Genomic DNA, 14,415 nt, shown 5'->3' with positions numbered 1-14,415 from the left:
TGATTCCCGTTCAAAATCCTATTTCTCCTAAACCCCTAAGCCTAAAATAGTATTTTTTACAAGTGAAGACTGGCAAAATGTCCTCACATCTCTGAATTTGAGTTGGTTTTACTATTCTAGTGAGGACTTCTGTTACTGACAGGTATAGTAAAATATGTACACACACACACACACACACACACACACACACACACACACACCCTACTTTACTCTGACTTTGGTTTCAACTCCCCTCTCTGCTATAATACATCTTCTAACTTATCTGAAGGAGGGACGGAGGGGTGAGGGAGGGATGGAGGGGTGAGGGGGGAAGGAGGGAGGGAGGGGTGAGGGAGGGATGGAGGGAGAGAGGGAGGGAGAGGTAGAGGGAGGGAGAGGTAGAGAGAGAGAGAGGTAGAGAAAGAGAGGTAGAGAGAGAGACAGAGAGGATGAAAGAGAGATGTAGAGAGAGAAAGGTAGAGAGACAAAGGTAGAGAGAGAGGAAGAGAGAGAGAGAGAGAGAGACAGAGAGAGAGAGAGACGGAGAGAGAGAGAGAGACAGAGACAGAGAGAGAGACAGAGAGGATGAAAGAGAGATGTAGAGAGAGAGACAGAGAGGAAGAGAGAGAGAGGAGGGAAAATGATTGAGGCAGTCTGAATCATCCTAACGGTCTCAGATTAAGTTTATTACAGTATAACTGTTATAACCACCTGTTATAACCTCTACCATCTGATAGACTGAGGAGAGGAGGGATCCCACTAACCCCTCCACCTATTACAGTATAACTGTTATAACCACCTGTTATAACCTCTACCATCTGATAGACTGAGGAGAGGAGGGATCCCACTAACCCCTCCACCTATTACAGTATAACTGTTATAACCACCTGTTATAACCTCTACCATCTGATAGACTTAGGAGAGGAGGGATCCCACTAACCCCTGCACCTATTACAGTATAACTGTTATAACCACCTGTTATAACCTCTACCATCTGATACACTGAGGAGAGGAGGGATCCCACTAACCCCTCCACCTATTACAGTATAACTGTTATAACCACCTGTTATAACCTCTACCATCTGATAGACTGAGGAGAGGAGGGATCCCACTAACCCCTCCACCTATTACAGTATAACTGTTATAACCACCTGTTATAACCTCTACCATCTGATAGACTGAGGAGAGGAGGGATCCCACTAACCCCTCCACCTATTACAGTATAACTGTTATAAACACCTGTTATAACCTCTACCATCTGATACACTGAGGAGAGGAGGGATCCCACTAACCCCTCCACCTATTACAGTATAACTGTTATAACCACCTGTTATAACCTCTACCATCTGATAGACTGAGGAGAGGAGGGATCCCACTAACCCCTCCACCTATTACAGTATAACTGTTATAACCACCTGTTATAACCTCTACCATCTGATACACTGAGGAGAGGAGGGATCCCACTAACCCCCCCACCTATTACAGTATAACTGTTATAACCACCTGTTATAACCTCTACCATCTGATACACTGAGGAGAGGAGGAATCCTCCTCAGGAGGAGAAAGAGCTCTAAGCACGGGGAATAAAGAGCTCTAAGCACGGGGAATAAAGAGCTCTAAGCACGGGGAATAAAGAGCTCTAAGCTCGGAGAATAAAGAGCTCTAAGCACGGGGAATAAAGAGCTCTAAGCACGGGGAATAAAGAGCTCTGAGCACGGGGAATAAAGAGCTCTAAGCACGGGGAATAAAGAGCTCTAAGCACGGGGAATAAAGAGCTCTGAGCATGGGGAATAAAGAGCACTAAGCACGGGGAATAAAGAGCTCTAAGCATGGGGACTAAAGAGCTCTAAGCATGGGGAATAAAGAGCTCTAAGCACGGGGAATAAAGAGCTCTAAGCACGGGGAATAAAGAGCTCTAAGCACGGGGACTAAAGAGCTCTAAGCACGGAGAATAAAGAGCTCTAAGCTCAGAGAATAAAGAGCTCTAAGCACGGGGAATAAAGAGCTCTAAGCACGGGGAATAAAGAGCTCTAAGCACGGGGAATAAAGAGCTCTAAGCTCGGAGAATAAAGAGCTCTAAGCACGGGGAATAAAGAGCACTAAGCTCGGGGACTAAAGAGCACTAAGCACTGGGAATAAAGAGCTCTAAGCACGGGGAATAAAGAGCTTTAAGCACGGGGAATAAAGAGCTCTAAGCACGGGGAATAAAGAGCACTAAGCTCGGGGACTAAAGAGCACTAAGCACTGGGAATAAAGAGCTCTTAGCACGGGGAATAAAGAGCTCTAAGCACGGGGAATAAAGAGCTCTAAGCACAGGGAATAAAGCATGGGGAATAAAAAGTATCCGGGAAGAAAAGGTATAATGAAGTGTTTAACAGGTCAAAGTTCAGATCCCAGACCGGGTCTTCTCTTCATCAGGAACAAGAAGAGTCTTCTGGAACAATCTGCTACTTACAACCTATTCTGAAAGGAAACGGACGAGTGTTTCTGCCGACGTTTTGACTTTTGGTTTGAGCTCCCAGAACCTCTTGCAGGTAGAAGAGATGTTCTGTGGTTTTCATTTCCCACAGCGGGTTTGAGCTCCCAGAACCTCCTGCATGTAGAAGAGATGTTCTGTGGTTTTCATTTCCCACAGCGGGTTTGAGCTCCCAGAACCTCCTGCATGTAGAAGAGATGTTCTGTGGTTTTCATTTCCCACAGCGGGTTTGAGCTCCCAGAACCTCCTGCATGTAGAAGAGATGTTCTGTGGTTTTCATTTCCCACAGCGGGTTTGAGCTCCCAGAACCTCCTGCATGTAGAAGAGATGTTCTGTGGTTTTCATTTCCCACAGCGGGTTTGAGCTCCCAGAACCTCCTGCATGTAGAAGAGATGTTCTGTGGTTTTCATTTCCCACAGCGGGTTTGAGCTCCCAGAACCTCCTGCATGTAGAAGAGATGTTCTGTGGTTTTCATTTCCCACAGCGGGTTTGAGCTCCCAGAACCTCCTGCATGTAGAAGAGATGTTCTGTGGTTTTCATTTCCCACAGCGGGTTTGAGCTCCCAGAACCTCCTGCAGGTAGAAGAGATGTTCTGTGGTTTTCATTTCCCACAGCGGGTTTGAGCTCCCAGAACCTCCTGCAGGTAGAAGAGATGTTCTGTGGTTTTCATTTCCCACAGCGAGGTTCAGTAACCTTTCAGACTGCCCTTTCCCCTCCATTTCAAGCTCTAATTCAGAAGTAGACCATCCATCCATGATCATTGTGAGGTCGGGTATCACTAAAGACATCTGGAGGTAATCCCCCCCCCCCCCCCCTCCTCAGAACGACCCAGTTACTCCTTTAGAGCCTGGCTGGGATTCCCCTCACACAGCAGGGGACCAGGATCACACTACACCAGGGTGTGTGTGTGTGTGTGTGTGTGTCTGATTCAACATTGCAAGGAGAGAGCTCACCTCCAACCTCAGTAGATTAAAGTAAGATTTTACAAGCCTTAATTCAACATGTTACCAAGACAACTGTTCCCTTATCTTAATTCAACACGTTACCACGACTACTGTTCCCTTATCTTAATTCAACATGTTACCACGACTACTGTTCCCTTATCTTAATTCAACATGTTACCAAGACTACTGTTCCCTTATCTTAATTCAACATGTTACCAAGACTACTGTTCCCTTATCTTAATTCAACATGTTACCACGACTACTGTTCCCTTATCTTAATTCAACATGTTACCAAGACAACCGTTCCCTTTTCTTAATTCAACATGTTACCAAGACTACTGTTCCCTTGTCTTAATTCAACATGTTACCAAGACTACTGTTCCCTTATCTTAATTCAACATGTTACCAAGACTACCGTTCCCTTATCTTAATTCAACATGTTACCACAACTACTGTTCCCTTATCTTAATTCAACATGTTACCACAACTACTGTTCCCTTATCTTAATTCAACATGTTACCAAGACTACTGTTCCCTTGCTTGCTGCCTGATTAATTAAAAGCAGTCAACCTATCAAAATGATCGATCTGTTCACTCCCCTCCCCTCATTAACATCTCTGTATCTCCCTAAAGCACAGCAGATACACCAACTGGTCCTGATTAGACTCAACAGACTGAGTTACGATGCTCTGACACACACAGACACTAACTCTGGACGGGTCATGGTACTGACTGGGGACTGTCTCTGTCCTGTAACTCTGGGTGGGTCATGGTACTGACTGGGGACTGTCTCTGTCCTGTAACTCAGGATGGGTCATGGTACTCACTGGGGACTGTCTCTGTCCTGTAACTCTGGATGGGTCATGGTACTGACTGGGGACTGTCTCTGTCTTGTAACTCTGGATGGGTCATGGTACTGACTGGGGACCGTCTCTGTCCTGTAACTCTGGATGGGTCATGGTACTGACTGGGGACTGTCTCTGTCCTGTAACTCTGGACGGGTCATGGTACTGACTGGGGACTGTCTCTGTCCTGTAACTCTGGGTGGGTCATGGTACTGACTGGGGACTGTCTCTGTCCTGTAACTCAGGATGGGTCATGGTACTCACTGGGGACTGTCTCTGTCCTGTAACTCTGGATGGGTCATGGTACTGACTGGGGACTGTCTCTGTCTTGTAACTCTGGATGGGTCATGGTACTGACTGGGGACCGTCTCTGTCCTGTAACTCTGGATGGGTCATGGTACTGACTGGGGACTGTCTCTGTCCTGTAACTCTGGATGGGTCATGGTACTCACTGGGGACTGTCTCTGTCCTGTAACTCTGGATGGGTCATGGTACTGACTGGGGACTGTCTCTGTCCTGTAACTCTGGATGGGTCATGGTACTGACTGGGGACCGTCTCTGTCCTGTAACTCTGGATGGGTCATGGTACTGACTGGGGACTGTCTGTTCTGTAACTCTGGACGGGTCATGGTACTGACTGGGGACTGTCTCTGTTCTGTAACTCTGGACGGGTCATGGTACTGACTGGGGACTGTCTCTGTCCTGTAACTATGGATGGGTCATGGTACTGACTGGGGACTGTCTGTGGACTGAAGGAGGGAAGGAGAGAGGGAAGGAGGGAGGGAAGGAGGGAGGGAAGGAGGGAGGGAAGGAGGGAGGGAAGGAGAGAGGGAAGGAGGGATGTAAGGAGGGAGGGAAGGAGGGATGTAAGGAGTGAGGGAAGGAGGGATTTAAGGAGGGAGGGAAGGATGGATGGAAGGAGAGAGGGGCCAAGGGAGTGGGCTGTGAGGGACAGGGGCCGAGTGGTTACCACTCACAGGGATGGAGGGAGGGATGTAAGGAGGGATGTAAGGAGAGAGGGAAGGAGACAGGGGCTGAGTGGTTACCACTCACAGGGATGGAGGGAGGGATGTAAGGAGGGATGTAAGGAGAGAGGGAAGGAGACAGGGGCCGAGTGGTTACCACTCACAGGGATGGAGGGAGGGATGTAAGGAGGGAGGGATGTAAGGAGGGAGGGAAGGAGAGGTGGAAGGAGAGAGGGAAGGAGGGATGGAAGGAGACAGGGGCCGAGTGGTTACCACTCACAGGGATGGAGGGAGGGATGTAAGGAGGGATGTAAGGAGAGAGGGAAGGAGACAGGGGCCGAGTGGTTACCACTCACAGGGATGGAGGGAGGGATGTAAGGAGGGAGGGATGTAAGGAGGGAGGGATGTAAGGAGGGAGGGAAGGAGAGATGGAAGGAGAGAGGGAAGGAGGGATGGAAGGAGGGAGGGATGGAAGGAGGGAGGGAAGGAGAGAGGGGCCGAGTGGTTACCACTCACAGGGATGGATGTAAGGAGGGAGGGAAGGAGGGATGGAAGGAGAGAGGGGCCGAGTGGTTACCACTCACAGGGATGGAGGGAGGGATGGAGGGAGGGATGTAAGGAGGGATGTAAGGAGGGAGGGGCCGAGTGGTTACCACTCACAGGAATGGAGGGAGGAGCAGTGTTATTTAAGAGGCAGACAGCAGAGGGAGAAATGAAGATGAATGTTGGGGCCGGGAGGAGTGAGGGATGAGGGGATAATTAGCCATGTTGGCGCTGGGGGGGGGGGGGGGGGGGCAGAGGAGAGGAGGCAGAGATGAAAGCAGAGGGGGCCGGCCTACAGTGACACAGCAGAGCCTGGGGCTTGCCTGGTCTGTGAGGCTGTGTCCCAGGCAGAGAGAGGAGGGCAGGGGGGTAGAGGACAGTCACCCTGCCCCAGGACCTCCACACCCCCAGGGGCCTTCACCAGCCAGTCAGCCGGCACATCACGCACGCTCTCTCTCTTCTTCCCCCCTCTTTCGCTCTCTCTCCCTCCTTCTCTTTCTGTGTGTCTCTGGCTTGCCTTTCTCTCTGTGACATTTCCGTCCCAGAATGCACTGTGTCCTTTGTTTCTTCTTGCTGTAGGACATGATGTGAGAGGGATGGTTAAGTATGAGGTGAAGAGCGGTCGGGCAACGGTGTGGCACTTCACCCTGTGATGGATCACACCAGGCCACTGACTCATTATCTTCCTCTCCCTTCTCTCACTCTCTTTCTCTCTCTCCCACACTCACTCTCTTCCTCTCTCTCCCACACTCACTCTCTTCCTCCCTTCTTCTCTCTCTTCCTCCCACCCTTGAACTCTCCCTCTCTTTCTTCCTCTCTCTCTCCCTTCCACCATGGCTCTCTCTTCCCCTCTCTCCCTCCCTTCCACCCTGGCTCTCTCTTCACCTCTCTCTCCATCCCTTCCACCCTGGCTCTCTCTTCGCCTCTCTCTCTCCCTTCCACCCTGGCTCTCTCTTTGCCTCTCTCTCCATCCCTTCCACCCTGGCTCTCTCTTCCCCTCTCTCTCTCCCTTCCACCCTGGCTCTCTCTTCCATCCTGGCTCTCTCTTCGCCTCTCTCTCTCCCTTCCACCCTGGCTCTCTCTTCGCCTCTCTCTCTCCCTTCCACCCTGGCTCTCTCTTTGCCTCTCTCTCCATCCCTTCCACCCTCGCTCTCTCTTCGCCTCTCTCTCTCCCTTCCACCCTGGCTCTCTCTCCCTTCCACCCTGGCTCTCTCTTCCCCTCTCTCTCTCCCTTCCACCCTGGCTCTCTCTTCCCCTCTCTCTCTCCCTTCCACCCTGGCTCTCTCTCCCTTCCACCCTGGCTCTCTCTCTCCATCCCTTCCACCCTGGCTCTCCCTTCCACCCTGGCTCTCTCTTCCCCTCTCTCTCTCCCTTCCACCCTGGCTCTCTCTTCCCCTCTCACTCTCCCTTCCTCCATCCCATATCCAATATAATTTCAGATAAGTCAGACCAGAACAACAGCAATAGATACATATATATATATATAACGATGGAGAGTGGTAGAGAGAGTGATAGAGGGAGAGAGATAGAGATAAAGAGAGAGATGGAAAGATAGAAAGAGGGACAGAGAGATAATTGGAGAGAGAGAGAGGGAGTGCGAGATAGAGCACGATGGAGAGAGATAGAGGAAGAGAGAAAGAGGGAGAGGAAGAGGGAGAGAGATAGAGAATGAGAGATAGAGGGAGAGGAAGAGGGAGAGAGATAGATGGAGAGAGAGCGCGAGACAGAGAGAGAGCGATAGAGATAGATGGAGATGGAGAGAGAGAGGGAGTGTGAGAGAGAGAGAGGGAGTGCGAGATAGAGAGCAATAGATATAGAGGTAGTGGGAGAGAGAGATCGGGGGAGAGAGATAGATGGAGAGAGAGAGAATGAGAGAGAGGGAGAGAGCAAGATGGAGAGAGAGAGGAAGAGAGAAAGATGGAGAGAGGGAGAGAGATAGAGAACGAGAGAGGAAGAGGGAGAGAGATAGATGGAGAGATAGATGGAGAGAGAGTGCGAGACAGAGAGAGATAGATGGAGAGAGAGAGGGAGTGCGAGATAGAGAGCGATAGATATAGAGATAGATGGAGAGGGAGATAGAGAGATAGTATTATTATTCATGTATGCCTGTACACAGCTGGCAGGGATCCCCATTAAAGGCAATATGAAGTAACAGGGCCAAGGCTTAATGTTTTAATTGTCTCTATAATGAGGGAGGAAAACCCTTGACTGGAGGCCCACCAAGAGGCCTCGTTTATCTTTCAGAGAACAGAAAAAACATACAACAATACTGCATACTCCTTTCTGTGTTCCAAATGGCACTCTATGACCTATATAGTACACTACTGTTAACCAGGACCTATAGGGTCTAACCCCTAGTCTCTATATAGTACACTACTGTTAACCAGGACCTATAGGGTCTACCCCCTAGTCTCTATATAGTACACTACTGTTAACCAGGACCTATAGGGTCTACCCCCTAGTCTCTATATAGTACACTACTGTTAACCAGGACCTATAGGGTCTACCCCCTAGTCTCTATATAGTACACTACTGTTAACCAGTACAGTGTGTGTGTGTTGAGACCAGTACATTGTGTGTGTGTGTGTGTGTGTGTGTGTGTGTGTGTGTGTTGAGACCAGTACAGTGTGTGTGTGTGTGTGTGAGTTGAGACCAGTACAGTGTGTGTGTTGAGACCAGTACTGTGTGTTGAGACCAGTACAGTGTGTGTGTTGAGACCAGTACAGTGTGTGTGTTGAGACCAGTACTGTGTGTTGAGACCAGTACTGTGTGTTGAGACCAGTACAGTGTGTGTGTTGAGACCAGTACTGTGTGTTGAGACCAGTACAGTGTGTGTGTTGAGACCAGTACTGTGTGTTGAGACCAGTACTGTGTGTTGAGACCAGTACTGTGTGTGTGTGTTGAGACCAGTACAGTGTGTGTGTGTTGAGACCAGTACAGTGTGTTGATACCAGTACTGTGTGTGTGTGTTGAGACCAGTACAGTGTGTGTGTGTTGAGACCAGTACAGTGTGTTGAGACCAGTACAGTGTGTTGAGACCAGTACAGTGTGTTGAGACCAGTACAGTGTGTTGAGACCAGTACTGTGTGTGTTGAGACCAGTACAGTGTGTTGAGACCAGTACTGTGTGTGTGTGTGTTGAGACCAGTACTGTGTGTGTGTGTGTTGAGACCAGTACTGTGTGTTGAGACCAGTACAGTGTGTTGAGACCAGTACAGTGTGTTGAGACCAGTACAGTGTGTTGAGACCAGTACAGTGTGTTGAGACCAGTACTGTGTGTTGAGACCAGTACTGTGTGTTGAGACCAGTACCGTGTGTTGAGACCAGTACTGTGTGTGTGTGTTGAGACCAGTACTGTGTGTTGAGACCAGTACAGTGTGTGTGTGTTGAGACCAGTACAGTGTGTTGAGACCAGTACAGTGTGTTGAGACCAGTATGGTGTGTGTGTGTTGAGACCAGTACTGTGTGTTGAGACCAGTACGGTGTGTGTGTTGAGACCAGTACTGTGTGTTGAGACCAGTACTGTGTGTTGAGACCAGTACAGTGTGTTGAGACCAGTACAGTGTGTTGAGACCAGTACTGTGTGTTGAGACCAGTACAGTGTGTTGAGACCAGTACAGTGTGTTGAGACCAGTACTGTGTGTTGAGACCAGTACTGTGTGTTGAGACCAGTACTGTGTGTTGAGACCAGTACTGTGTGTTGAGACCAGTACTGTGTGTTGAGACCAGTACAGTGTGTTGAGACCAGTACTGTGTGTTGAGACCAGTACTGTGTGTTGAGACCAGTACTGTGTGTTGAGACCAGTACTGTGTGTTGAGACCAGTACAGTGTGTGTGTTGAGACCAGTACAGTGTGTGTGTTGAGACCAGTACTGTGTGTGTGTTGAGACCAGTACTGTGTGTTGAGACCAGTACAGTGTGTTGAGACCAGTACAGTGTGTGTGTTGAGACCAGTACTGTGTGTTGAGACCAGTACTGTGTGTTGAGACCAGTACAGTGTGTTGAGACCAGTACAGTGTGTTGAGACCAGTACTGTGTGTTGAGACCAGTACTGTGTGTTGAGAGAGGAAGCTTTGTCCACTTTTCTACAGACGGACACTGAGCATGTGTCTCAAATGCCCCCCTATTCCCTATAGAAGAGAGCCCCCTATTCCCTATAGAAGAGAGCCCCCTATTCCCTTTAGAAGAGAGCCCCCTATTCCCAATAGAAGAGAGCCCCCTATTCCCTATAGAAGAGAGCCCCCTATTCCCTATAGAAGAGAGCCCCCTATTCCCTATAGAAGAGGGCCCCCTATTCCCTATAGAAGAGGCCCCCTATTCCCTATAGAAGAGAGCCCCCTATTCCCTATAGAAGAGGGCCCCAGGGTCAAAAGTAGAGATAGTTCACTACATAGGAAACACACACAGCATGCAGAGAAGAGCCAGACAGGCAAACACACGCCGAGAGGACGGTCGTAAGCTCAGAGTAGAGAAGACAGCGAGAGGACGGTGGTAAGCTCAGAGTAGAGAAGACAGCGAGAGGACGGTCGTAAGCTCAGAGTAGAGAAGACAGCGAGAGGACGGTGGTAAGCTCAGAGTAGAGAAGACAGCGAGAGGACGGTCGTAAGCTCAGAGTAGAGAAGACAGCGAGAGGACGGTGGTAAGCTCAGAGTAGAGAAGACAGCGAGAGGACGGTCGTAAGCTCAGAGTAGAGAAGACAGCGAGAGGGCGGTGGTAAGCTCAGAGTAGAGAAGACAGCGAGAGGACGGTGGTAAGCTCAGAGTAGAGAAGACAGCGAGAGGACGGTGGTAAGCTCAGAGTAGAGAAGACAGCGAGAGGACGGTGGTAAGCTCAGAGTAGAGAAGACAGCGAGAGGACGGTGGTAAGCTCAGAGTAGAGAAGACAGCGAGAGGACGGTCGTAAGCTCAGAGTAGAGAAGACAGCGAGAGGACGGTGGTAAGCTCAGAGTAGAGAAGACAGCGAGAGGACGGTGGTAAGCTCAGAGTAGAGAAGACAGCGAGAGGACGGTGGTAAGCTCAGAGTAGAGAAGACAGCGAGAGGACGGTGGTAAGCTCAGAGTAGAGAAGACAGCGAGAGGACGGTCGTAAGCTCAGAGTAGAGAAGACAGCGAGAGGACGGTGGTAAGCTCAGAGTAGAGAAGACAGCGAGAGGACGGTGGTAAGCTCAGAGTAGAGAAGACAGCGAGAGGACGGTGGTAAGCTCAGAGTAGAGAAGACAGCGAGAGGACGGTGGTAAGCTCAGAGTAGAGAAGACAGCGAGAGGACGGTGGTAAGCTCAGAGTAGAGAAGACAGCGAGAGGACGGTGGTAAGCTCAGAGTAGAGAAGACAGCGAGAGGACGGTCGTAAGCTCAGAGTAGAGAAGACAGCGAGAGGACGGTGGTAAGCTCAGAGTAGAGAAGACAGCGAGAGGACGGTCTTAAGCTCAGAGTAGAGAAGACAGCGAGAGGACGGTGGTAAGCTCAGAGTAGAGAAGACAGCGAGAGGACGGTGGTAAGCTCAGAGTAGAGAAGACAGCGAGAGGACGGTGGTAAGCTCAGAGTAGAGAAGACAGCGAGAGGACGGTGGTAAGCTCAGAGTAGAGAAGACAGCGAGAGGACGGTCGTAAGCTCAGAGTAAAGAAGACAGCGAGAGGGTTATGGAAAGAACCGTTCTGTTTCGATACATTTCATTTGCTCCATTTTAAATACAAGGTTCTGGTTTACGGCTGTTAGCAGACAGACAGACAGACAGAACACGCTCTGCGACGGAGGCTGGGTTGTCGTTACCATGGTTACAGGGCTTCAGAACCTGGAGGTACGAACTGGGACTGAGGCTCATCTGACCATCTGTTGGAACCAGTGGAAACTTCAATACAATAATGAACCAGTAATAACTATAATATAATAATGAACCAGTAATAACTATAATATAATAATGAACCAGTAATAACTATATAATAATGAACCAGTAATAACTATATAATAATAATGAACCAGTAATAACTATATAATAATAATGAACCAGTAATAACTATAATATAATAATGAACCAGTAATAACTATATAATAATGAACCAGTAATAACTATATAATAATGAACCAGTAATAACTATAATATAATAATGAACCAGTAATAACTATATAATAATAATGAACCAGTAATAACTATAATATAATAATGAACCAGTAATAACTATAATATAATAATGAACCAGTAATAACTATAATATAATAATGAACCAGTAATAACTATAATATAATAATGAACCAGTAATAACTATATAATAATGAACCAGTAATAACTATAATATAATAATGAACCAGTAATAACTATAATATAATAATGAACCAGTAATAACTATATAATAATGAACCAGTAATAACTATATAATAATGAACCAGTAATAACTAAGATAATAATGAACCAGTAATAACTATATAATAATGAACCAGTAATAACTATAATATAATAATGAACCAGTAATAACTATAATATAATAATGAACCAGTAATAACTATAATATAATAATGAACCAGTAATAACTATAATATAATAATGAACCAGTAATAACTATAATATAATAATGAACCAGTAATAACTATATAATAATAATGAACCAGTAATAACTATAATATAATGAACCAGTAATAACTATAACATAATAATGAACCAGTAATAACTATATAATAATAATGAACCAGTAATAACTATAATATAATGAACCAGTAATAACTATATAATAATGAACCAGTAATAACTATATAATAATGAACCAGTAATAACTATAATATAATAATGAACCAGTAATAACTATATAATAATGAACCAGTAATAACTATAATATAATAATGAACTAGTAATAACTATAATATAATAATGAACCAGTAATAACTATAATATAATAATGAACCAGTAATAACTATATAATAATGAACCAGTAATAACTATAATATAATAATGAACCAGTAATAACTATAATATAATAATGAACCAGTAATAACTATAATATAATAATGAACCAGTAATAACTATAATATAATAATGAACCAGTAATAACTATATAATAATGAACCAGTAATAACTATAATATAATAATGAACCAGTAATAACTATAATATAATAATGAACCAGTAATAACTATACTATAATAATGAACCAGTAATAACTATATAATAATGAACCAGTAATAACTATATAATAATGAACCAGTAATAACTATATAATAATGAACCAGTAATAACTATAATATAATAATGAACCAGTAATAACTATAATATAATAATGAACCAGTAATAACTATATAATAATGAACCAGTAATAACTATAATATAATAATGAACCAGTAATAACTATAATATAATAATGAACCAGTAATAACTATATAATAATGAACCAGTAATAACTATAATATAATAATGAACCAGTAATAACTATATAATAATGAACCAGTAATAACTATAATATAATAATGAACCAGTAATAACTATAATATAATAATGAACCAGTAATAACTATATAAAAATGAACCAGTAATAACTATACTATAATAATGAACCAGTAATAACTATACTATAATAATGAACCAGTAATAACTATATAATAATGAACCAGTAATAACTATAATATAATAATGAACCAGTAATAACTATAATATAATAATGAACCAGTAATAACTATATAATAATGAACCAGTAATAACTATACTATAATAATGAACCAGTAATAACTATAATATAATAATGAACCAGTAATAACTATATAATAATGAACCAGTAATAACTATATAATAATGAACCAGTAATAACTATATAATAATGAACCAGTAATAACTATATAATAATGAACCAGTAATAACTATATAATAATGAACCAGTAATAACTATAATATAATAATGAACCAGTAATAACTATATAATAATGAACCAGTAATAACTATATAATAATGAACCAGTAATAACTATAATATAATAATGAACCAGTAATAACTATATAATAATGAACCAGTAATAACTATATAATAATGAACCAGTAATAACTATATAATAATGAACCAGTAATAACTATAATATAATAATGAACCAGTAATAACTATATAATAATGAACCAGTATTAACTATATAATAATGAACCAGTAATAACTATAATATAATAATGAACCAGTAATAACTATATAATAATGAACCAGTAATAACTATATAATAATGAACCAGTAATAACTATAATATAATAATGAACCAGTAATAACTATATAATAATGAACCAGTAATAACTATATAATAATGAACCAGTAATAACTATAATATAATAATGAACCAGTAATAACTATATAATAATAATGAACCAGTAATAACTATAATATAATAATGAACCAGTAATAACTATAATATAATAATGAACCAGTAATAACTATAATATAACAATGAACCAGTAATAACTATAATATAATAATGAACCAGTAATAACTATAATATAATAATAATAACTATAATATAATAATGAACCAGTAATAACTATAATATAATAATGAACCAGTAATAACTATATAATAATGAACCAGTAATAACTATATAATAATGAACCAGTAATAACTATAATATAATAATGAACCAGTAATAACTATATAATAATGAACCAGTAATAACTATAATATAATAATGAACCAGTAATAACTATATAATAATGAAC

The 14,415-nt window shown here is 43.7% G+C and overlaps 1 protein-coding gene across 1 annotated transcript in view; it reads right to left on the bottom strand.

Moving 5' to 3' along the window:
* LOC149970068 (protein diaphanous homolog 3-like) overlaps nucleotides 1-14,415 on the bottom strand; it is a 359,874-nt gene that overhangs the window by 86,645 nt on the left and 258,814 nt on the right. Inside the window, exon 13 of the mRNA XM_090228749.1 lies at nucleotides 11,517-11,576. Coding sequence (XP_090084875.1) covers nucleotides 11,517-11,576 — 60 coding nt within the window. The remainder of the gene's footprint in view (nucleotides 1-11,516; nucleotides 11,577-14,415) is intronic.

This window comes from Oncorhynchus mykiss, unplaced genomic scaffold, assembly GCF_057628025.1.
Source record: "Oncorhynchus mykiss isolate SJ-2025 unplaced genomic scaffold, ASM5762802v1 scaffold98, whole genome shotgun sequence".
Classification (NCBI taxonomy): Eukaryota; Metazoa; Chordata; class Actinopteri; order Salmoniformes; family Salmonidae; genus Oncorhynchus; species Oncorhynchus mykiss.
This window is presented reverse-complemented; position numbering and strand designations above follow the sequence as displayed.